The sequence below is a fragment of the Saccostrea cucullata genome, unplaced genomic scaffold (genome assembly GCF_032062105.1).
Source record: "Saccostrea cucullata isolate Sc308-1 unplaced genomic scaffold, CSIRO_AGI_Scuc_v1 ctg1275, whole genome shotgun sequence".
In the NCBI taxonomy this organism is placed as follows: domain Eukaryota; kingdom Metazoa; phylum Mollusca; class Bivalvia; order Ostreida; family Ostreidae; genus Saccostrea; species Saccostrea cuccullata.
In genome coordinates this window covers 34,102-57,388 of record NW_026939992.1, presented here as the reverse complement: position 1 = coordinate 57,388, position 23,287 = coordinate 34,102, and the positions used below count along the sequence as shown (strand labels likewise).

At 32.7% G+C, this 23,287-nt stretch overlaps 2 protein-coding genes across 2 annotated transcripts; both read left to right on the top strand.

Annotated features, from left to right (window-relative positions):
• The first annotated feature begins 1,793 nt into the window (after positions 1–1,793).
• LOC134254424 (mediator of RNA polymerase II transcription subunit 4-like) lies at positions 1,794–5,642 on the top strand. The gene is made up of 6 exons (XM_062736947.1): positions 1,794–1,943; positions 2,821–2,942; positions 3,615–3,730; positions 4,123–4,267; positions 4,724–4,873; positions 5,467–5,642. The coding sequence occupies exons 1-6, from the start codon at positions 1,879–1,881 to the stop codon at positions 5,628–5,630; spliced, it is 762 nt and encodes a 253-aa protein (XP_062592931.1). The 5' UTR covers positions 1,794–1,878; the 3' UTR covers positions 5,631–5,642.
• An 879-nt stretch (positions 5,643–6,521) lies between these two features.
• LOC134254419 (probable phosphoglycerate mutase) lies at positions 6,522–10,185 on the top strand. The gene is made up of 6 exons (XM_062736943.1): positions 6,522–6,653; positions 6,910–7,005; positions 8,255–8,338; positions 8,724–8,822; positions 9,146–9,254; positions 9,666–10,185. Exons 1-6 carry the CDS (start codon positions 6,525–6,527, stop codon positions 9,785–9,787), a joined length of 639 nt encoding a protein of 212 aa, XP_062592927.1. The 5' UTR covers positions 6,522–6,524; the 3' UTR covers positions 9,788–10,185.
• Positions 10,186–23,287: the final 13,102 nt, after the last annotated feature.

Sequence of the window (23,287 nt, the reverse complement as noted above, 5' to 3'; positions counted from 1 at the left end):
GAAACTGTATTTTTGTGCATTTTTTTCTTTATTAAAAAGGATAATAGTCAGGCACTGTATATGTATTACTTCAAATGAAAATTAAAAGAATTTCAATGTAACAAAAGCACACTGATGAATGCAAGGTTTTTAACTATAATTAATATGTATGAACGGAAACATGCCTTTAACATTTCCACTTTTTAAATGTCTTTGTTGTATATACATAAAAAGTTTTTAAATTGACCTGTTTAAACACAATGTTGTTTATATATTGAAATGTCCTTAAAACTGGAATAAGATTAAGAGTTTCCACAGGTGGCAAAACAAGTTTGTCAGATTATACCACTGTTTGAAGATTCTATCATTATATTTTGATTTTCCAGTTTTACAGACTTACAGGGGAGGGTCTGAAGATTCTATCATTATTATATTTTAATTCTCCAGTAACTGACTTACAGGGGGTGGGTCTATCATTATATTTTGATTTTCCATTACAGTCTTAAATTTTGATTTTCCATAACTGACTTTCAATTTTACTATTTTCCAATAACTTACCATTATATTTTGATTTTCCACTACTTACAGGGGAGGGTTAGAACATTATATTTTGATTTTCCAGTAACTGACTTACAGGGGAGGGTCTGAAGATTCTATCATTATATTTTGATTTTCCAGACTTACAGGGGAGGGTCTGAAGATTCTATCATTATATTTTGATTTTCCAGACTTACAGGGGAGGGTCTGAAGATCCAATATCCATGATATGCATATATGTTAATGAAATTACTTATTGTCACAATACTACTGTTTGACTATAAACTTAAAGGAAAGAATTTTATCATTCTTTTCATCAGATATTTTTAGCATTTAATATAGCAGATCTCAGAATTTGTGTGATCTATGAACATGATGAATGTCTTAAAGTATGATATAATTTTACTATTAATAACTTACCGTTTACTATTCTGAACAGATGAATTCAAGAAAATTTTCAGAGATTAATAAAACAACTGAAGCAAACAAAGCATCCAATATCCATGATATCTTAGTGAAATTACTTATTGACATTAAACATGTTAAAGAAAGAATTATTGCCAGAATTAAAATTCTTCCTGATATGCAATAGGAACTTTTGACTTAACTTTAAAATTGGAAACAACTGAAAACAATGATAAAAGAATAGAATTAGGTTTTTGACTTAGTTTATTTGCAACCATAGGCATTCTCAAAATGAGATATAGAATCAATAAAGATATGGTATCTAAGTACCTTTTATCAGTTATTGGTATGTTTTTGAACCTTAAAATGAACATTGACTTATTACCAATAATACACAAAGATCTTCAAACCAATCACATATGGAATTTAAAACCGTGAAAGTATGTTTTTGTTTTCTAACTCCTCATTAAGACACAATTCGTAAAACATTACACGTATTCAACATAAATATTCCATACCCATTTTCATTATCCTCAGCTGCAGAGCGTAAAACATCAAAAGACTTGATTTTTTGTGGCATTTTTAAACAAAATCACACGTGTCTGTACTAGTGTCAATAGTCTAGCAATTCGGAAATCTGACGTCACATGCACAATAAGACTTCGCCTGATTTAACACTAATTAAGTGCATGATGCCTGTCGCTTAATCTTACAAGAAGAAGGCACAAATTTTAAATTACTTTTTGCAATTACCTAAAAGGAAAAATATGACATGCAAAAGGTTTTAAAACGTGAAATACTCACGCATCAAATTTGTTGTTCATGGTTTCTAAATTTATTAATGTACTTCCGGTTTCACTTTTCATGAGAGTTGTAAGCTAAATTTTGATTAGTTAGAATCTTATGCACTCTTTGAAAGAATTTATTTCATTGGACAGGATTGTAAATAGATGAAACATGGCAGAGATCAGTACAAAACAGAAGTTGCTTTCACTCATAGAAGATGTGGAGCTCATTTCTAAGTATTGAAAAGAATTGTACATGATTGTAAAATTTTCTGTAATACGTCAAGTTATATTTGTTGAATTAGATGTGAAAAATGTTACACATCCAGTGTTGCAAATAGGTTTTCTTTAACACTTTTTTATCAGCTTGACAAAGTGTCACAATGGTCCACTAGATATACATGTACTTAGGGAATGTTTTTAAGTTTTGTGTGAGTTATTGGTGTGTGAATCACACAGACTTGTCACGTAGGCATAGCGCGCTGCATTTCATGAAAAATATGCCTACGTGCAAGTCTGTGTGATTCACACGCCAATAATTCACACTAAACTTGAAAAGTTCCTTATATTTACATTTTACATGTTTGGAAGCACCAAAAATATACTCAATATTTGAATTTCTCACTGCCGGCCCCTATATCATTGTACTTTTACTAACATAGCTGTAGCCTTATTGTGACGTCACGTTAATGCACATATCTCCATGTATATTTCTACGTGTGAGTATAAACGAAAATGGTTTTCAAATCAATTTCAGTTGGCTTAGTAGAAAAACACAGCAAATGTAAATATAAAGTAATAAACTTTTGATTTTTTAGCTATACAGTAAAACTCGGTTATAACAAAGTCACTGGGACCTATAAAATTACTTCGCTATTTCCGTAATTCGTTATATCCATATAAGGAATACGTTAAATTCACATAGCTGGGGATCCAAGATAACTTCGCTATATCCGTGAATTCGCTATATCCGTGTTCGTACTAAACGAGTTTTACTGTACCAGGGACCATCATCGCTAGCCAAGTGTCAAGTTGTTTGTTGCAACTAGTCAGACAACGAGAAAAAGTGTTCAATAAAATTTAGATATTTTTTAATGCTCTTATTTCTTTCCAGGGAACTGTTTGAAGTGGCAGCTACACCGAAAAGTCAACAGAAGCCAGATGCAATGGATTCTGTGACATTGGTTGAGTTGGTGACAATGAAAGACAAAGAAATTAAAGAAACTTTAAAATTAGGTATCAAACATAATTTTCATTTCTAGCATAAAGTTTTCTGTGCCTCTTGTTTTCAAATTATTATATATGTAGAGCTCCAAAGTCCAGGGGCCATGCCAAAGTCTGATGGTCTGTGTCAAACTCTGATGGGTTGACATGCAACAGATTCACGTTGGATTATTGAGATGTTGGTTGTTCCTCTGCACCATCAGTCCTTGGGGTATCAGACCATCCCACTTTAAAGCATCGGGTCTTGTCTGAAAAGAAGCATAGATTTTTTGTGATCATCACTCATCAGACTTTGGCATCTGTGAAGACAGCAAGCCATCAGGGTTTGACGCAGACCATCAGACTTTGGGTAGCCATTGCACATTGTCTTACATAGATATTATATTTTACAGAATTTTATAAATACACTTTTGCCTTTATTGTACATCAAAAAGCTCAAGATTGCATTGTGCAGTTACCAGCATTGAATCATTGTGATGCATGTAAATAATCATAGAATTTCTGTATGTTATATATGAAGTGCTCTTGCTATCAAATCTAATAATATAGCAGCTAGGTATTGGTTGTCACCATGAAATCAGATTTTGAATTGACCAATATGGGAATCATTCAGGTATAGTTCAGTTAGAGATTGTTAATTTGAAAAGATAGATATTTTTCATGTATTCTTTATGCTATTTATAGCTGCTGAGCAAGCAGAAATCCAGAAGACAATCGATGAACTGAGGACGGAGGTGGACAAACGGGATGCAGAGATCAAACATTTACAGAAGAATCTCAAAGAAGCAGAAACAATCCTGGTTTGTGATATATATATTTGCAATTTTCAGTCACTTTAAATCATGTAAATCTAATGAATGTTTATACTATATATGATTTTTTAACAAAATATTAATCACCCTTTGAGACCAGGTTTCAATTCGAATTTTTACATGTACATGTAAGTACTTTAATTGTATTATATTTGGTGTGCATGATATTTGGCAGAAATTATTTTTGTAAAAAATTAAACTAGATTTAATCTAGCACTTTCTGAAGATGCTAGATTTTTATACACAAGACATTTAGCCATGTACTAAATTTAGCAGTGTAGGTACTTTCTGCCAAAGGTGCTATATAGATTATGCACCACCAAATTTAACAGTATCCATTCTAAATTACAGGTATAATATATGTCTTTCAAATATTACAGTCTACTGCAATATATCAAGCTAAACAGAAATTGACAGCCATTAATCAGGCAAACAAAAAGAAGATCTCATCCGAAGAACTGATCAAGTTTGCCCACAGAATCAGTGCCAGTAATGCCGTGGCTTCACCCCCAACATGGGCCCCAGGTATGTACAGAACCTTCATGTCAAGATAGGGGTGTGTCAAGATAGGGAATCTTAAATCTTTTAGGAGTCTGTCCAAAGGTTTCAAGTGTTATTAAATTGTGCTTGTCAATTAAATGTTCATAAAACATGTCCACTGTATCTTTAATATAAATGCTTATAACAGATACATGCATGTGCATTGACAGAAATATCATAGGGTAAAGACATTTCCCTTGCTATGACAAACAAAATATAAAACTATGAAAATATATTATGGATTGGTATTAATTAATTGCTATAGTATTTAATATTTATTGATGTTGATTTATTGTGAAGCAATCCCATGATTTTTTGTTGTTTTTTCACAATTTGATTATCAATTTTTTAGTGTGTTAAGGCAAGCATATATGAAACTTTCCTTTATTAGTCCATGGCATAATATGAAAAAATCGAGTCATAGATTATTCTTTTCTTCAGGTGATCCCAGAAGGCCATATCCTACAGATTTTGAAATGAGACTTGGATTTCTTGGAAAAGCTGGTGATCTCCCCTTAAATACCCCTGTTTTACAATCACAAGGTTCCTATGGGGATCCCATATCTAGTAACAGGAGTGGGGCTCAAACAGGTCAGTATTACTGTGCATGTAGAATTTTTAGCGAGGATTTAATTTTGGCATTATTAGCGAGGGTGCTGACATCGCTAAAATTGAATATCACTAAAAATTATTTGCTTATTAATTGTAATAGCTTCTTTAGTTAGCATTTTAAAATCGCTAAAATTACTTCTCGCTAAAAATGAAATACCAGATTTTATGTAAAAATTGCTAAATTTTTGTCTCACTCAAATTTCCACTTATACTGGTAATTTAAATGTAGGAATACTGCATGTGTACAATGCATTAAAATACAGGTTTCTGTGAAGTCACCTTGGACACATGTACTTTAAAGTAAAATTTACTTTATTTATTGAGATTGAAATGCAAAAACTTAAAGATTTATTAACAATCATGCGAATGAAAATATTTTGCTAAATTGTTAAACGCTGAGTTGTCTCTCTTTAGTTGTTAAGTATAATGCTTCGATAAAAACAAATAAAAATTTTAAAAATCATCTCTTTTAAAAATGAGACAAAGTCATCATTTATAAAAATGGATCCACTTGACTTGATATGAATATTAGGCATACTTGGTACTTCAGAGATAATTTTTGTCTTTTATAGAGGGTACCCCCACTTCCTCGGGGTGGCACTCGTCATCAGAGCTTGGCCTGGGAGCCAGTGGGAACCACATTCTGTCAGACATTAAAGGACACAAAACAGAGACTGAGGATGTGGGATTTATGTCCAGTGACTCGTCCAGTAGTAGTTTATCCAGTGATGAATAAAACTGTTATACAGTACTCTTCTGTCTTGTTCCTTATTTTTAAAGATGTCCTCTTTAAATATTGATGCCTTTATACAGATATGGCAATGTCATTGTGAGATGCTGTGTGCATGTCAGTTTGTCTGTTTGTACACTACGTGACTCCAGTATTTTTACATCAGCTAGGGTAAATTCAAGTTCACTTTATTGATGAAGGATTGTGAATCACATTCCGATGATTCGCTGTGTCAAGTGAAAAAAAATATACAAACCACAATCAAAAAAAAAAATTACAAATCTTTGAACAGGGTATAAAACAACATACTGTACATGTATATGATTTGTCTTTTGGGTTGTCAGATGAATATTTTTTCATACAATACAACAATTTAAATGCTTTTATTCTTTTTCCTATTCACCTTTGATCTCAAAACGGTGAGGAGGGAGAAGAAAATGTCTGTAATTCTAAAATGGGTAAAAAGTTAAGATTGCAGACTTTGCCTATTATAATAAATTTATCCAACTGAATTTGAGGTCATATAGAGTTAAACATATTTTTGATATTCTGTTAGTAATTTTTGTAATAAACACTATATGATTTCCTCTCAATAAATGACAGCAAATACCTAAACCTTTTGTGAAAATACTTCAGTTTAATTAATACTGTTTTTCTCATAAATTTTATATCCAATGTAAAAATATCTATACTACTTGTACTAATGTCTACTGACAGTTCTTCCCCTGCTTGGCTATCCGGATTCTATGACCGTTAGGCCTACGTGTTTAGTATCAACTTAAATCCGGATTTTGGCCTCGTATTGGTTAAGATATTAGAATCTCAAGGCCACTTGCATTCAAGGTCAGGTTGACACCACCGGCAAAGGAAGAATATCGTATTTTCCATCGACTTAGGAAAATGGCCAAGTACACATTAGTTTGTGTGCGTCACGGAGAAAGCGAATGGAATAAGAAAAATCTTTTCTGTGGTTGGCATGACGCTGACTTGTCGGAGACTGGAATTGTAGAAGCTCAGAATGCAGGAAAGGTAAAACCCGAATTTTCTCTAGCATAGACTTGACTCGGCATATCTAATGTGCCAGTAAATTATGTTTTAGAATTCAAATACTGGCAGGTATTTAGGAAGTTAGGTGTAAAACGAACAGTGATCTACTTAAACAATACAAATCAAAAGGTAAAGATAAAGAACAGTGATCAATCTAGATAAAATATAAACAATACAAATCTGTGAAAAGAGCATAAAAACATTTAACCATCTTGACCTTGACTTTGTTGTTTTTCAGATGTTAAAAGAGAAGGGTTATGAGTTTGATATAGCATTCACCAGTACATTGAAGAGAGCCATAAAAACTCTGTACATGGTTCAGGAGGAATTAGTACTCCCCTTTGGAGACTGAATGAACGTCACACCCACAAAAATAGAATGGTAATATAGCAGTGGTAATCTTTAGAGTAACAGTAAAAATTTTTACTGCCTTGCCAGAGATGTTAGTACCCAGTTTGTGGTCAGTTTAGAACCGCTTCACTGTTCCTTTCTATCTTTACACGCTCAATAAAATTTACGTCAATTTCAAAGCAAATTTGCCACTTTCATAATTTTTTTCTTATTTTGACCTAAACAATAAAATCTTTGTTGTTTCTTACAAAATAAATTCCATTAAATTGTGACAAAGGAAAAAACTGGCTTATGAGTTCCTTGTTATCCATTGCCATCATGCGGTAGCCATCTTGTAAAGTTAGAAGAGAGCCATAAAAATTTAAAATACTGTTACATGGTTTTTACCATTTATTAGTAGATTGATAAATTGAAATAGTATTAATTTTACTCTCAGTTAAATTTATGAATTAAACTTATAGCGTGGTAATATTATTTCAGTTCTTTACTGTTGCTTTATATATACATTCAATGGCACTGGAAATCCCTGACTGAAAATGGCGGACATCGAAGCGCCACCGGTAAATAATGTCTGAGGAATGCAAGTTGTTCTGAAATCAGAATTATTATTCTTTGGGTTAAACAAAAATAAGAACGTATTTACGTGTTATTTATGCCTGTGGTTTAACAACAGTATGAAACTACAGAGGCATTGAACAGGCAAGTTGGAGGCACAATTCAGGTTTTAACAAGCTGTAATTAAAATAGCATTTTCTTGATACGTGGTAATCTCTTTTTAGAGTTTACCTGTTGATACGTTGTACTGAAATTTTTTTCGTCCTATATAGTAAGTTCGTCTCTTTGGCTGAAGAGATATATACCCCATCGACCTATAATCCGAAAATTACGGTACAAAAATTTTTTAGTCTTAACAAATCTTGCTGAGATTTCAGCAGCCAAAGAAACAATATTGTTAGAATACCTTGACAAAAAATGTTCTGCAGTAGGTGTATTTTTTTCTATGTGATGATAGGTTACACTTCATATTTTGGAAAATTTTTCACTGCATTGTTAAAGTTTATGACAAAAATTATACTAATGGCAGATGTGCAAATGAATAAATTTATATCTTTATAGCTTGTATATAACAAATGTAAAATTTATAAAGACCATCAAGATATTGGTGAACCGGGAAGAGAAAGATCTGTGCCGATTATACTTGTATTTGAAGAGAGATTGACTATGTCTTTCAGATTTGGCGTAGGTCCTATGATACCCCACCGCCAGCATTGGAACCCTCAGATCCAAGATGGTCGGCTAACGATAGGCGATACAGTGTAAGTAATTAAAATAGATATTTTATAGAACTAGAGTTGTCTCCCAGCAAACATGAGTGGTGTATTGTTTTGATTTTCTGAAGGCATTATCAAACAAGCCAATTGATCATGAAAAAACAAAACAAAAATAAACCTGACAATCCATAAATTTACATGTGTTATTAATCCATGTGATTGATTTAAAGCTCTGCCCACTTCTCTAGCTTTCTGTATCTGTCACTCCCACCCCACACACTATTTATTTTAATGACGTCTTTCTTTATGAAGAAATCAAAATTTTCATCATTTGTAATTTCTTTTTATACCGGAAAAACTTGAAATGTAAAAATGCATGTATGTGAAATATTTGTTTATTCTATTTCTACATGTTTATTATTATTTACAGCAATATGATGCAGCAGTTGTCCCAGCCTGTGAATGCTTAAAAGACACCGTAGCCAGAGTACTACCATACTGGCATGATATCATAGTTCCAACCATTAAGGTAATGTTACATTTATATACAAATATGCCGCTTTGAAATAAAAATTTGCTGTAAGGTCCACAGAGATTTTGTTCATAAACCTCATACCCTAGTCTCTTGCAAATGATCTCTAACCCTTTACTTTGAAATAAAGGGAAAACACTGGAATACTATAGTGTGCATACCAAGCAAACCATCAAATGGATCAAAATAAGCAAAGTAGTGAACTCAGACAAATATGAAGGTCATTAATTTTGTTGTATTGTTTACCCTAGCAGCTGATAGAATTTTTTTTCCAATGAATTTACTTAATAACAAATATAATTTTTTGTTGTATGTTGTAGTCTGGTCAAAGGGTGTTAATCTCAGCTCATGGAAACAGTCTTAGAGCGTTGGTCAAGTACCTCAAGAACATTCCTGATGCGGAAATCCCAGAACTCAACATCCCTACAGGTAAATTCTGACACATTGTACCATTTTGTCTCCTACCCTATCAGTTAAAACTGTTACATTGAACAGTTTGACACTTGTTATATAGTACACAATATCCCTACAGATAATCACTGAAAATCTGTACTACTGCAATTAAATTTTTATTCGCATTGTTTTTATTTTGGTGATTATGCTAGACAGCCTTCTCGCAAAAATTTCATTCTCCCGTATATTTTTATTGGCTTTGAGGATATTAAGAAATAACCATTCAGAAAAATTTTGTCTCACTTTTAAATACTAAATAATTATCTCATGGAAATAATGTATTGCGAATATTTGATGATCTACGGTTGTCTGTTATTATTTTTCAGTGCCTTGGTGAGATTTTCTAACTATTATTTTTAAGAACTAAAACAAATTCTCTTTTTGTAGGAATCCCCCTGGTGATTGAAATGGATGAAAACATGAAGTATGTAAAGGACTACTACCTAGCTGATGAGGCAGAGGTCAAGGCTGCCATGGAGAGGGTAGCCAATCAAGGAAAAGCAAAATAAGTTCAGAAGTCATGACCCCAGTATGTGTACTCCGATTAGTGCTTGACTGTTGCCATTTTTATTTGTCTTTAGAATTTTGTTTTGTTTCCCATTTTACAGAAGAAGTTTAGTATATTGTAATATATTATATTGCTTTTTAATTCATAATTGTATCAATTAATTCTTAGTTTGAACCTATGTTAAAGTAGGTTTTTTCTAGGATAAGAATTGATACCATTTTCTGCCATAATACTTTTTTCTCCCCAGACTTATAATATATTGTGATTCAAAAACTATTATGTGATACAGTTTTATGTTAAAAACCACATAAGTAGAATCATTTGGATAATTAGGGTTTTTTGTTATATGTATTGCTGACTGTTGAAATTGCTTTTAAATAAACCTTAACTAAAAATGTCTCTATTTGTGAGTTTTCTTTATGAAGAAAAATAAAAATCCTATTGTTGATTTTACATTTCATAGTGTATTTATTTTTTTTTTAAATAGGAAATATAAGTCTTTTCTTATCTTGATGTTTAAAATGGTACATAGATTAAGATTGTAAGTAAAAAAAATTGGTGTATATATACATATTTATATGGCCATTTTAAGGAAAGAGTGGACTTAGCTCTTTTTTTTTTTTAGGTCACCTGAGTCACTCATGGCATCTTTAAAAATCTTTTCTAGAACCACTGGGCCAAGAAAGATAAAACTTATATGGAAAAATTCTCAGATAGTATAGATTCAAGTTGTTCAAATCATGACCCCCGGGGGTAGAGTGGGGCCACAATGGACGATCAAAGCTTTACATAGGAACACATAGGTAAAGTCTTTTAAAATCTTCTTCTCCAGAACCACTTGGCCAAGAGAGATGAAACTTATTTGAGAACTTAATCAGGTAGTGCAGATTCTATTTTGTTCAAATCATGACCCCCGGGGGTATGGTGGGGCCAAAATAGAAGAGCAGAGTTTTGCATATGAATATATAGGAAAAATCTTCTCCAGAACCACTGGGCAAGAAAGTCAATAAACTTACATGCAAACATCTTCAGGTAGTGCAGTCACTAGATTCAAATTTGTTCAAATCATGATCTCCAGGGGTAGGGTGGGGCTACAGTGGAAGATCAAAGTTTACAAGGAGTGCATAAGAAAAATCTTTAAAAATTTTCTTCTCCAAAACACTGAAATATATAGGAAAAATATTTTAAAATCTTCCTTCAAGAACCACTGGGCCAGAAAAGCTGAACTTTATGTGGTAGCATCCTTAGGTAGTGTAGATTCAAGTTTATAGAGCATTTCATTATTCAGCCACGTTTAATTTGTTATGCTGGTTACTGGGGTAGAGATAACACTATTTTTCTTATGAATATACGTTTGTTAAAGCCTCCATTAATTCATCTTGTTAAGATTATACATATCCCCCCCCATATATTTCTTGCATGCATGCATGTTTAAAATTGGATGCTCAAAGAGGAAAATTCACTACAAAAGGGAATAACTCTGAGACAAAATACGGAAAACGGTCTATTCAACCCATGCACCTCTGGAATAGGACAGGGCCACACTGAACGATCAAAGTTTAACATTGGAATACATTGGAAAAATCTTCTCCAGAACCACTTGGCAAAGAAAGATGAATCTTATGTCGAAACATCCTAGATTCAGGTTTGTTTAAATCATGATCCCCAGTTATACATAGGAATATGTAGGAACAATTCTAAAAAATAGTCTTAAAAAACGACAAAAGCATGATTGGTTTTATTTACATGGAAGCATCCTCAGATAGTGTAGATTCAAGTTTGTTCAAATCGTGACTCTGGGATTAGAGTGGGGCCACAATAGATGATCGAAGAGATTTACACGTACGAAATCTTGAAGAGTCTTCTTCTCAAGAATAAGAAAGCCATGATTTGTCTTATTTATGTTGTATAACTTTGGTTTGGTATTACAGCTTTCAATTTGTACTCTATGGATCATCTATGGATTGTTGTTTTTTACTCAGGTGACCGTTAAGGCCCATGGACCTTTTTTTTTCTGAACCAAACAATTCAATCGCGAGCAATTGATTAATGAAATATATGAAGATAACGAACACTATTCAAGCTGAAAAGTTTATCAAACAATAAAATACAGGATCAAAGGAAACACGGACCTATAAAACATCAGAGGTGGGATCAGGTCCCGTGGAGGAGTGAGCATCCCCTGCCGATTGGTCACACCCGCCGTGTGCCCCTTTTCATGATCGGGAAATAACGGAAAAAAATCTGTCATCAACTCGTATGTAAATAATGGACTAACAATTCGTATGAAAAACGTCTGTCAGCATTTGACTCGATGATAAATTGTACTTGCTGGCAAGGTCGTTGTATCGACCATAGAACTTACGAAATGATAACTTTAAACGAAACTGCTGATATTCTTGTTAAACCAACTTGTTTGTCAATAACTTATCTCGCCTTAGAAATTGTTCATGCATACGTCGAGCTAGCATGCTCTTGCGCATAGAATCAAATGAGAGATATGAACCCTGTATGCAGGTGATGAAGGTATATTGCTACATAAGCAAGTAAAATAATAAGTTGATAATTGAAAAGTTAAAGTCGTTACGTTTATCACAAACTTTGGTTGTTAGATTACCACGAACGTCATATGTAGTAAAATATCCAAACATGAAACTGAAGTGTCAGACTCTGTTGTAGAGATCAGCACAATAATTCAGAATTGAAGGTGTCATTCTTTTATACTTGAAGACATCGATCTTCAATTAAATTGTTGCGCGAAAAAACTAGAATTGATGACATTATTATTATTATTATTTTTTTGATTTGATCGATGCTCGCTGTCTTCGCTTTTTTAATTATCTTCAAATAATAAATTTTAATTTCAAGTTAATTTTAAGTGTATTAATTTTTTGCAGGTTTCTGAAAATTTTATATTATATAACGTGTTTTACATTCCAAGAAGAATTGTACAATACTTCTGATTTAAATCCACGCGTATCTTTATCACTCGGTCACGTTTTCTATTTTGTGTTACTTTGTACTTTTGACGTAATTCGGCCCCAAAAAGGTGTAAATTCGTTTCCCGACCATTTCCTTTGAATGGATGCTTGTTTTCTGATAATATACCTGTTACAGTTATTATTTCACATAGTAGACAATTTGACTGACGAATCTCCATTATTGTGAATTTGTCCTATTCATTACTGTAATAATTTTTTTGCACCAAGTTTTAAATCGTAAAACTACCTACATTGTTCATAATTTTTTTCAAATGCATGGCATATCGAGGAAGCCGCATACTTAAAATGACTTTTATATATCCGACATCCGAATAAAAGGTTCATGTTAATCATTTCAACTAGATATAAAAATCTTTCAGAAGTTCTATAAATATGCATTTTTTTAAAAACAGATATGATATGTGTTCTTTGAAGTGTACTCTACTAATTTGATTTTGAAATATTTTTTTCTTACATAAAAAATGATTTTCTTCATCTTACAAGAAAGCAAACTGGCATTTGAAGTAGAAGAAAAACTTAGCCGAATATCTCATTTTTTTATAGCGAGAAATATATCTATTTTGGAGGGGGGGGGGGTATTTATATTTATTTGCTCATCTTTTAACGAACCCAAAAGTTACCGTAGTTCATGCTCAACGCACTTGTTGAATAGCTATTATTTACTTTGTACACAACGAAAACTTATTTTTTCATCCGTATTTCTAAATAAAGCCATAATCAGATATGGGACTTATTTGGAACCTAATTAAAAATTATAATAATTATTGTTTACAAAGACACTTTCAAAATAAATGTTATTTTGTCAAAGAAACAGAAGAACGTAAATGGAGGAAAATCTCCCCCATTGTAGAAGATAAAATAGCTTAACCCAAAAGTAAGCGAAGTTTTTTTCCGGGAGAAATGAAAAATGTGCAGCTTTTTAAATCATAATATCAAAACGAAAAGAAAACATAATAGGAATCAAAGTAAACCACCGAACATTAGCTGTGCCCATCACAGTTAACGGCCATTAAGTGTTGCTGGGAACTCCAATTCGAGTTAACGAGGTGGGGATTTCCGCTATTTATTTGATACAAAGCAGTTTACACACGCGAAAATTATCCGATATTTATTAGTGCAAAAGCGTAATCTTCAATTCACCTTCCCTTGAATAAAAAATAAATATTTTGCTAAAATGTTAAGAAAACATTCGGTATTTGTATATAGAGGACAATGTGTTTATGCTTTATTTCTTTCGGTCGAAAAGTACATTTTAAAAAGTTCTGTCGCATTTAAAAAGATGATTAAAAACTTTTTAAAAAATATTTATTGGTTTGTAAGCATTGATATTACAATCTCTATTTAAATGGGCATATCACTAAATCATTGGTTTTCAGCCAAGGGAGCTGAGTAGCCGTAAAGAAAAGAAGGGGAGAAGTTCCTCTTTCTTTAGAACTAACTTTTAATATTGAATTAAAAGCAAAAGACATTTTAAGCCACCTGAACCATTCAAGTAACCCATTGCTATCAATAGCGTCATCTCGGGCCTTTTCGTCAGATGTCGGAAAAACAACCTAAATGTAAAAAGTATCACCACTAAAATGTTAAAATTTCGTACAATATGAAAGCGCTTTAAACTTCAATATACCAACAAATGAATTGACGCGGTTAATATTCGAAATATTCTTACTCACAGAAGGTTCCATTCTTGTATTCCACCATATTTCAAGTTGAAGACTACACTTTAGGATCGTTCCTACAAATATACATCGACTATTGCTTCCAAACTTTTTAATAACAAGAAAATATTACAGAGGCCTCATATAATACATAATCCTCCTTCCTGTTCATGTTTTTCTTCATCCTACAACTTTAGTCCTGCTAGACACGTTATTACTGATGACATAAATATAGTAAATATTGAGGACCTCAAATCATTAATTTTAAAAGGACCAGAATTTAGGGAACCTCGATGTGGCGTCATAATTCATAAATATTATTGGGGTTTTTGTGGAAGAAGACGTCAGGAGATGGACCAAACATGAAAAAGAAGACCCTGACACATTGTCAGAATGGACTAAATGTATCAGATGCATGTTATAAAAATCTCGTTTATGTGAACAGCTTTTGAGTGGCAAAATAAAAAACAAACTATCTCTATGTTCAGTAATTCAGAAGTGAAAAAGAATGAGATAGATTACACGATCAGTATGTACTGGTCCCTGCTAAAAACAGGTAACAATATTGTCTTTGTTTGAATATTTTAAAACAATCAACACTGAATTCAACATAAGACTCCAAATCTTCCTAAAAATTCTTTCGAAGAAAGATACTTAGCAGGTTTAAGTTAATGTTCTACCAAACCTCTTTCTTTTTATTTCTCACTGAAATAATAATAATAGTGAAGAAGAAACTTCAGGAGTACTGTGCAACAATATATTCAAGAATTGGTGTAAATCAGATGTGAATACTTAAAAATTCAGAGGAACTAAAAAATTGAAATGACAAAATTTTTCACAAATCAAAAACATAAAAACTTAAAACTCTTCGACTTTATAAAAAATACCTGCCCCATATTAAAATAAAATCCATAAGTTTTGGATATCATTGACAGCCGATTTTTCAATAATGGAACTCGTAAATTTTCTTTCCTTGTCATTGATAATTTGCAAAATTATTTTGTTAAAAACACTCTGATTGTACACACAAGTACTCTGAAGGTGACATCAAAAATATCTTGTGGTTTTTGGAGACAAGGTCTTCCAACAATCTATTGGAATTAAATATATTCCCATGGGAACCACCTGCGCCCCTTTACAAGCATACCTATTTTTGTATTCATACGAAGTAGAATTGTTCAAAATCGTATGCGTGAAAAGAAGAAAACACTTGCTGTGGCCTTCAGCTCGACATTTAGATATATCGACGACGTATTGTCAGTTAACAATGGTTATTTCCATTCTTATGTTGATACGATATATCCTGGTGAGCTTATAAAAAAAGATATCACAGAGTCTGACACATCTGTTTCATATTTGGATATTTAACTTGAAAAAGACATTAATGACAATCTAACAACCAAGCTCTATGCATATGATAAATGTGATGACTATAACTTTTCAATCGTCAACTTCCCTTACTTATCCAGCAATATACCTTCATCACCTGCATACGGAGTTTATATCTTTAAGTTGATTCGATGCGCAAGAACATGCTCTAAGTATGTACAAGTTCTAAAAAGGGGTAAATTATTGTCAAACAAGTTGATGAAACAAGAATATCAGCAATCTAGTTTAAAGTCATAATTTCGTAAGTTCTATGGTGGATACAATGACCATGTCAGCAAATATAACTTATCACTGAGTCAAATGCTGACTGATGTATTTCATACAAATTGTCAGGCCATTATTTACATACTCAATTGACGAACGATTTTTTCCGTTAATTTCCGATCATGACAAGGAGCACAAGGCGGGTGTGACCGGTCGGCATGGGATGCCCACTCCTCCATGGCACCTGATCCCACCTCTGATGTTTTGGATGTCCGTGTTTGCTCTGATCCTATTTTGTATTGTTTGATGGACTTTTGAGCTTGAATGCTGTTTGTTATCTCCATGTATTTCATTTCAAAGTTTGTAAAAAAGGTGGGTGCGGGCTGTCATGGCCTCTACGCAAAACTTTGTTTTTGTTTTGTCGGAAATGCCCGAGAAGTTGCGATTGCCATTGCTATATCTGTTTTTGTTTTGTCGTCCTTTATGTGTTTGAATATGAACAGTTTCAGTTTTTTCTCTGGAATATTGAATCAATTTCAGCGAATATCTTATTTTTGTGTAAATTATGGAAACATAAATTACGAAATTCCTGGTCCCCACCTCAAAGGGATCTGATGTATGCAAAATAAATGTAATCTTTCAATGTATTCTTTAGTCCAAGACATCAAGCAGCTAAACTGAGCCGTCTTCAATAATTGCGGAATTTTTGACCTACAGGTCAAGAATTTTTGAATAAGAGTGGGGTTCTATTGATTTTTGATATGCATTATAATTTTCAAAAGTTTCTTCCTTCTGTATTCTTTGCAGACATTTTATATTGAGTGCATGGTTCAGTGCAATAGCTTTGTAAATTGATGACTCAAGAATATTTCTGCAAATCACTTCATCTGTAAGGTAGCCTGAATTGGTTTAAGAATTGATCGTAATCGGGACATATTCAAGAGCATTAAGTTAAGAGATGTAAACAACATATACTGTTTAGATGTTAGTCGCCCGCCCTCTTATCACCCAAAGTAAGTAACACATCCAAGTATAAAAACAACGTGACAGACTCTGTGGTGTCTTTTATTTTCAAGTTCAAAGAGTCGACATAAGAATACGGAAGTATATATATTACTATAATTGTTATTTGAGAAGACGTCGTCAATATATCTGAATGTCATCGTTGAAAGTCACATCAGGGTATTTCCATCTTCTCATTTAGAAGTATCTGAATTTAAATGATGCTTCAAAGGAATATATACACAGGTCGATTTATAAAAACACGCCCCAACAAAACATATTTGGTTTTACTACGAAACATATGGATGAACAGTATTCAAGCCTGATGCTTTAGAGGTCTGTATTTGCTTTGGGTTTGTATTCGTTAATGGACTTTAATGCTTGAATACCTTTTGTTATCTCCATATATTTAATTTAAGAAAACAAAACTAAATTAAATTTCTCTGTAGCGAGTTCAATCTATCTAGGGCTCGTTAAAATAAATTTTACAGTACTTTGTAGACTACATTTATCTTGGATGCAAAGATCTAGGTTATTATAATACAAAATGCGAAATAATTTACAGTTTTTCACTAAAAATTTTTTTATAAAGTGAACATACTATTGTGTCACAATTATAGGTTACCAACCAGAACGTATTAGGTATTTTTATACACACAGAAGCCGTATGCTAGAGACAAAGTAGGTTTACTTTTCAGGACAATCACTTTTTTAATGCAACAATTAAAGGGAAACTGTCAATGAACTAAAAATCCTACTTTTATGTTAAATGTATGTAGTTTAGAACCTATAAGTTACAATGTGAAAGTAGTTTGTTTAGAACCTAAAGGTTACAATGTCAGAGTTATTTAGAACCTGATAGTATAATTTACAATGTCAGAGTAATTTAGAACCTATAGGTTACAATGTCAGAGTAGTTTAGAGCCAAAAGGTTTCACTGTCAGAGTAGTTTAGAACCTATAAGTTTGAATGTTAAAGTTGTTTTTGTATTCAAATTCAAATTCTGGGGTCTTACATAAAGGTTATATAATTTACCTTATGTCTGGTCTAACTTTAATCTTACCCCCAGATTATTATATATATAACACAACAATCGAACAATCTATTTCCAACATGGATTATCTGCATATGTAGGTCAAAATGCCAATATTGCCAGTTTTGCAATTTTCCCGAATTATATTTTTTTGTATTTTTTTATAGCATCAAAGTTATGAAATATTTATTTCATAATATATTTCATAAACATTGCGTTCTATCTACATTAATAACAAATACGTAGAATAGGTTTTGAACAGAATATTGTTCCCAGCGAGGAGCGCGCGCTCTCTGTTCAGATATCACTGCTTGACTAGCATGGATAAGGCCTTATTGTAAAATTCCTTTCTGCGGCAATTTGTTTGCTTGTTTGTTTTTTTTAATCTTTGCTTATCAAGGGTTTCGTATCCTCTCCTTTTTTCACAGACCCTTGGCCTATTGTGCTGTCAAAGGTCATGATTTTTTTTGTCCGAGTCGTGATTAAATGATTGACATAGTTCGACCAATCAGCAATTAGTTTTTGTAATTGACGATATCTGCGTCCGGGATATATACATCTTTAAAATTTAGTCTTGGAAATTTAAACATAAGTAAACAAAGATCTGCATGATAGCATGCTTTTCTACAAATAGCAATGGTGCCATCCAGTTTGAAGTTCATTTACAAATAATGTGATTGGGAATCTATATTGCAGGTATAGATTTGCATAAGATACAAATAAACATCAGCCGAATCCTCGCAAGCCAGGGGTCCTGAGTTAACACGTTATCCAAGGGCAACATGTGGACTCAGGACCCCTGGTATTGCGAGGATGCATCTTCAAATACTTCTTGCTAATTTTCTCTTCAAATTATAATTTTTTAAATACTTCTTTTTGAATTTCTGTTGATGACGTAATCTATGCGTATGTGGTAATTAAGATGTGCGTATGATCACGTGAGGGATTACGTGAAGTACGTAAACGATCCCGACATTTGATAGCACCGTAGGCCAAGGGTTTGTAAGGAGAGTAGCTGATCAGAACCCTCGGTTAGCAAAGTTGTGATTATCAACGAAAAACAAGATCGAGTGGGGTTCATTGAATTTATTTACTTTCATTCATACAAGTGTCTAATTGACAAAACAAACGAATGAAACGAATGACTGAAACTAAGGTCAACTCGTGCTATTGTTTGAACTTTGTTATGACTTTTCATTATAAATATCAGGTTTGAAACACTGCACCGTTGTTATTCCACATTTTTCTGTGCATACGACAAGTTTGCCTTTTTTCAGCTATAACAAATTAAAAAGTAAGTAATTAGCTTCCGCAGTTAGATATTAGCACCGTTATTTGAATGCCTGTAACAGACCGCAGAGGCTATCGGATACATAGGATATTGTTTTCAACCTGCTTCAAGAAGAAATATTCTTTATTACACTACCATAAATCACAGGGTATAGATTCTTAATGCGGAAATGAGAAATGAATCTAATATCTTTGATTTTCTGATAGCATGAATTATTAAGATGGTAGATTCTTTGTACCTTATACATACAATGTACCTTAATTATACGTGCACATCAAGGAACTATCACTGGAAAAATAATATTAAAAAAAGCAAAGCTAAAATGAGTATTAAAAACTTTTTTTGCGTTTTGAAAAATTATTTTTCAATCTATTTCTGCCAATTGAACGTTTTAAATGTAAATCAAAACTTTCTCCAGTGTGATCAGTATACATTGTACTGAACTGATTTTTACGATCTTTGAATAACCTTTGTAATGAATGATCTAGCATTAAGTCGAAAGATGACTGACGTTTTCAAACAAATTCTAAGGCCATAACTTACACACTGAATTGTCTTTGGATTGTTTTAACCATTTGTGCGATCATAACAAGCAGCGCGGCGGGTTTGATCGGTCAATAGGAGCTATTTACTCCTCCGTGGCACCTAATTCCACCTGTTATGTTTTTAGAGGCTCTTGTTTGCTTTGCTCTCAAATATTATTTGTTCATTTATCTTTTAAGCTTGATTTCTGTTTGTAATCTCCACATGCATTTCTTCATTATTATAATGATTCGAAAGACACTTTAATACAAGCGAGTTTTAGAGTACTTAAGCTCTGTTTCAAAATTTGAAGCCCTTCACCGGCATACGGTGACGTCTCCATATGACTGAAAAATTCTCGAGAGGGACGTTAAACAATATACAATCAATCAATCTTAAGCTCTGTATTACTTAAGAAAAGTTGAAGTTTTCTGTGGTAGATAAAAATGCGTTAATAATTTGAGAGTATTTGCAACATAAGGATGTAAAAGGCACATATTTTGCATTTCAGTGCATGTACCCTGAATTTACATGTATGTAAATGTTTCCAATAAGCTTAATAAGGTTCGATATATATAACATTTAGCAAAGGTGGATTTTTTTCAAAATTGTTTTCGTTTTTGTAAAATGAATTCTCCTTTAACAGAAAAACATAAATTTTACGACAACTGTTAGATATACTCATGTCATCATCAGGGATCGAAATGGTGATTAGATACGAAAAATCATGCTCTTCATATGTATACTTTCTAAAAATTATCGACAAACAAGTTGATGAAACAAGAATATCGGCAGTCTCGTTTAAAGCCATCATTTTGTAAGTTCTGTGGTCGATACAATGACCATGTTAGCAAAAAAATTCTCATTAAGTCAAATGATGACTGACGTTTTTCATGCTAATTTTTAGTCCATTATTTACACACTGAATTGACTACGGATTTTCCGATCATGACAAAGAGCACACGGCGGGTGTGACCGGTCGTCAGGGGATGCTCACTCCTCCATGACACCTGATCCCACCTCTGATGTTTTGGAGGTCCGTGATTTCTCCGCTCCTATTTTATAGTGTATGTGTATCGAATCAACTGAGAGATATGAGCCCTGTATACAAGTGATGAAGGTACGAGGGCCGTTCAAAAATTACGCGGACTTGTTGCACAGAAAAAATATTTGACAACATAATCGGGCAAAATGTCACACATAATATAAAAGAATCTTTTCTTATATGGTCTACAAAATTTCACATAAAAATGTTGTAAATTGGTATCAATTTTGAGTGATTTTTCAGGACATATCATTAAGTCACGGAGCAGCAAAATCTTCGACGTCACAGGCATTATAAAAAGTATGTGATTGATCTCTCATTTTCTCAAATTTTCCCAAGAGTACCTGTACATTTTGAGTTACCTTATCTATTCAACATCCAAACACCATTTCTTTTCAAGCTTAAAATCTATTAAACAAGTAAAGAATATTCTTTTTTGTTATAAAAACAAAAAACTTCAGGTATTTATGAGATATATTGTAATATTTAATTAGTGACTCTCAATCATGTTCTTTACAGTCCGGACAAAGTTTTCGTCGAAAATCTTCTTCCCGTCCTCAGGTATAGCCTTTTTACAGAGGTCTAACAGTCTAAAATATGAAATTCCTATTTGTGGACGAATGTCACGAATACCCTAGTTTACTACATGTTTTATTATGCGTATTTTGGATCTATGTTGGCGATATTTCGAGCATTATACATAATTTAACAAACGTGTGGTGCGCCGTCCATTCAGGAGACGTAATTTTCACAGTGGTTTTCACGGGAATCGCATCAGAGAAAAATAACTATATTTCTTTTAATACTTCAAATATCACGTCAGAAATCTAAATACATAATCATAGAACAATTTAAAGATATATTTGAGAAAATTGTCGAAAAATGTTGCGAATTATAGAAAATAAATGAGTTAAAATTTGGATTCCGCATGCTTTTGCTTTAATTTTTTTTGTCTTGCTCCGTACCTCTCCATCAGCGATATCAACATTCCGATAATTTTAGTAAAAAGTTTTTAAAATACAAAATTTTTGCTCAAAATGTATTGGAATCTTTAAGATACATATTTCTGTGAAATTTCATAACTATATGACGTCTTTAAGAGTAAATAATAGCCCAGTCCGCGTAATTTTTGAACGGCCCTCGTATCTTGCTGTATAAGTAAGGAAAGTTGACGATTGCGAAGTTAAAGTCATCACGTTTATTATAGAAATTAGATGTTAGGTTACCAGTAATATATTTTTCAAGTAAATTATCCAAATACGAAACAGATTTGTCAGACTCTGTGGTATCTTTCACTAAAGTTCACTGGGATATATCGTATCGACATAAGAATGAAAATAACCATTGTTAATTGACAATGCGTCGTCGCTATATCAAAATGTCGAGTTGAAGGCCACAACAAACGGTTTTTTAACGTTTAAGATTTTTGACAAATTTTGTTTCATATGAATACAAAAATAGGACCGCTAATAAGGGGTGCAATTAGTACCCATTGGAATCTCAATAGATTGCTGGAAGACCTGGTCTCCAAATAATACAAAGATATCAGAAACTAAAGCATTTTTCATGCTAACTTCAGAGTGCTTGTGTGTACAATCAGAATGATTTTAACAAAATAATTTTGAAAATGACTAATGACAAGGTAAGTTTACGACTCCTTTTTATTGAAAAAGCAGCTGTCAATAATGTAAGAAAGTCTGACCTTTAATATATCATGGATAACAGTAGTGTATGAAGTTGAAAAGTCGTAAGTTTTTAAGCTGTTGATTTTGGTAAAATTTCGGATTTGAAATTTTTCAATAGTTCCTTTGAATTTTTAAGTATCCACATCTGATTTACACCACTTTTCAAATATATTGTTGCATAGTACTGTTGACGTTCATCCTTCATATCTATTAATATCTTAGTGAGGAGTGAAGAAAGAGGCTTGGTTAAACATTTACTGGAACCCGCTATGTATCTTTGTAATGATTTTTATGGAGTTTCGGAATCCACGATAGATACAATGAAGCGCATTGAAGTGATAAAATTTTCTGCTTGGATGGAACGTTTTGAGCTATCTTTAGACACGCCCATTTCTTTAGAAAAGAAAAATCGGTCAAATGATTCAATCGAATACCTGTAGAACAGGTATTTCATAAATATAATAGACAATGAAATTGAAGGTCTACATAAACACCGAGTAAGCACGTGTTCTATTGATACATGTGCTGTGCTAACTCCAATAAACATTATAAATTCATGATTATATACAAAATCGTTGCAATGCGTGTTTTACATAAGCAGGAACTCTATACATAGCTCTTTCTTATTTAAATATCTTCATTTCAGTGTAACTCATGTTGCTTGTCGCAG

Coding starts and splice junctions, on each gene's coding strand:
- LOC134254419 (XM_062736943.1), top strand. CDS start 6,525: ATGGCCAAGTACACATTAGTTTGTGTGCGTCACGGAGAAAGCGAATGG. Junction 8,339..8,723: donor CTAACGATAGGCGATACAGT/GTAAGTAATTAA, acceptor TATTATTTACAG/CAATATGATGCAGCAGTTGT. Junction 9,255..9,665: donor AGAACTCAACATCCCTACAG/GTAAATTCTGAC, acceptor CTCTTTTTGTAG/GAATCCCCCTGGTGATTGAA.
- LOC134254424 (XM_062736947.1), top strand. CDS start 1,879: ATGGCAGAGATCAGTACAAAACAGAAGTTGCTTTCACTCATAGAAGAT. Junction 2,943..3,614: donor TAAAGAAACTTTAAAATTAG/GTATCAAACATA, acceptor TGCTATTTATAG/CTGCTGAGCAAGCAGAAATC. Junction 3,731..4,122: donor AAGAAGCAGAAACAATCCTG/GTTTGTGATATA, acceptor CAAATATTACAG/TCTACTGCAATATATCAAGC.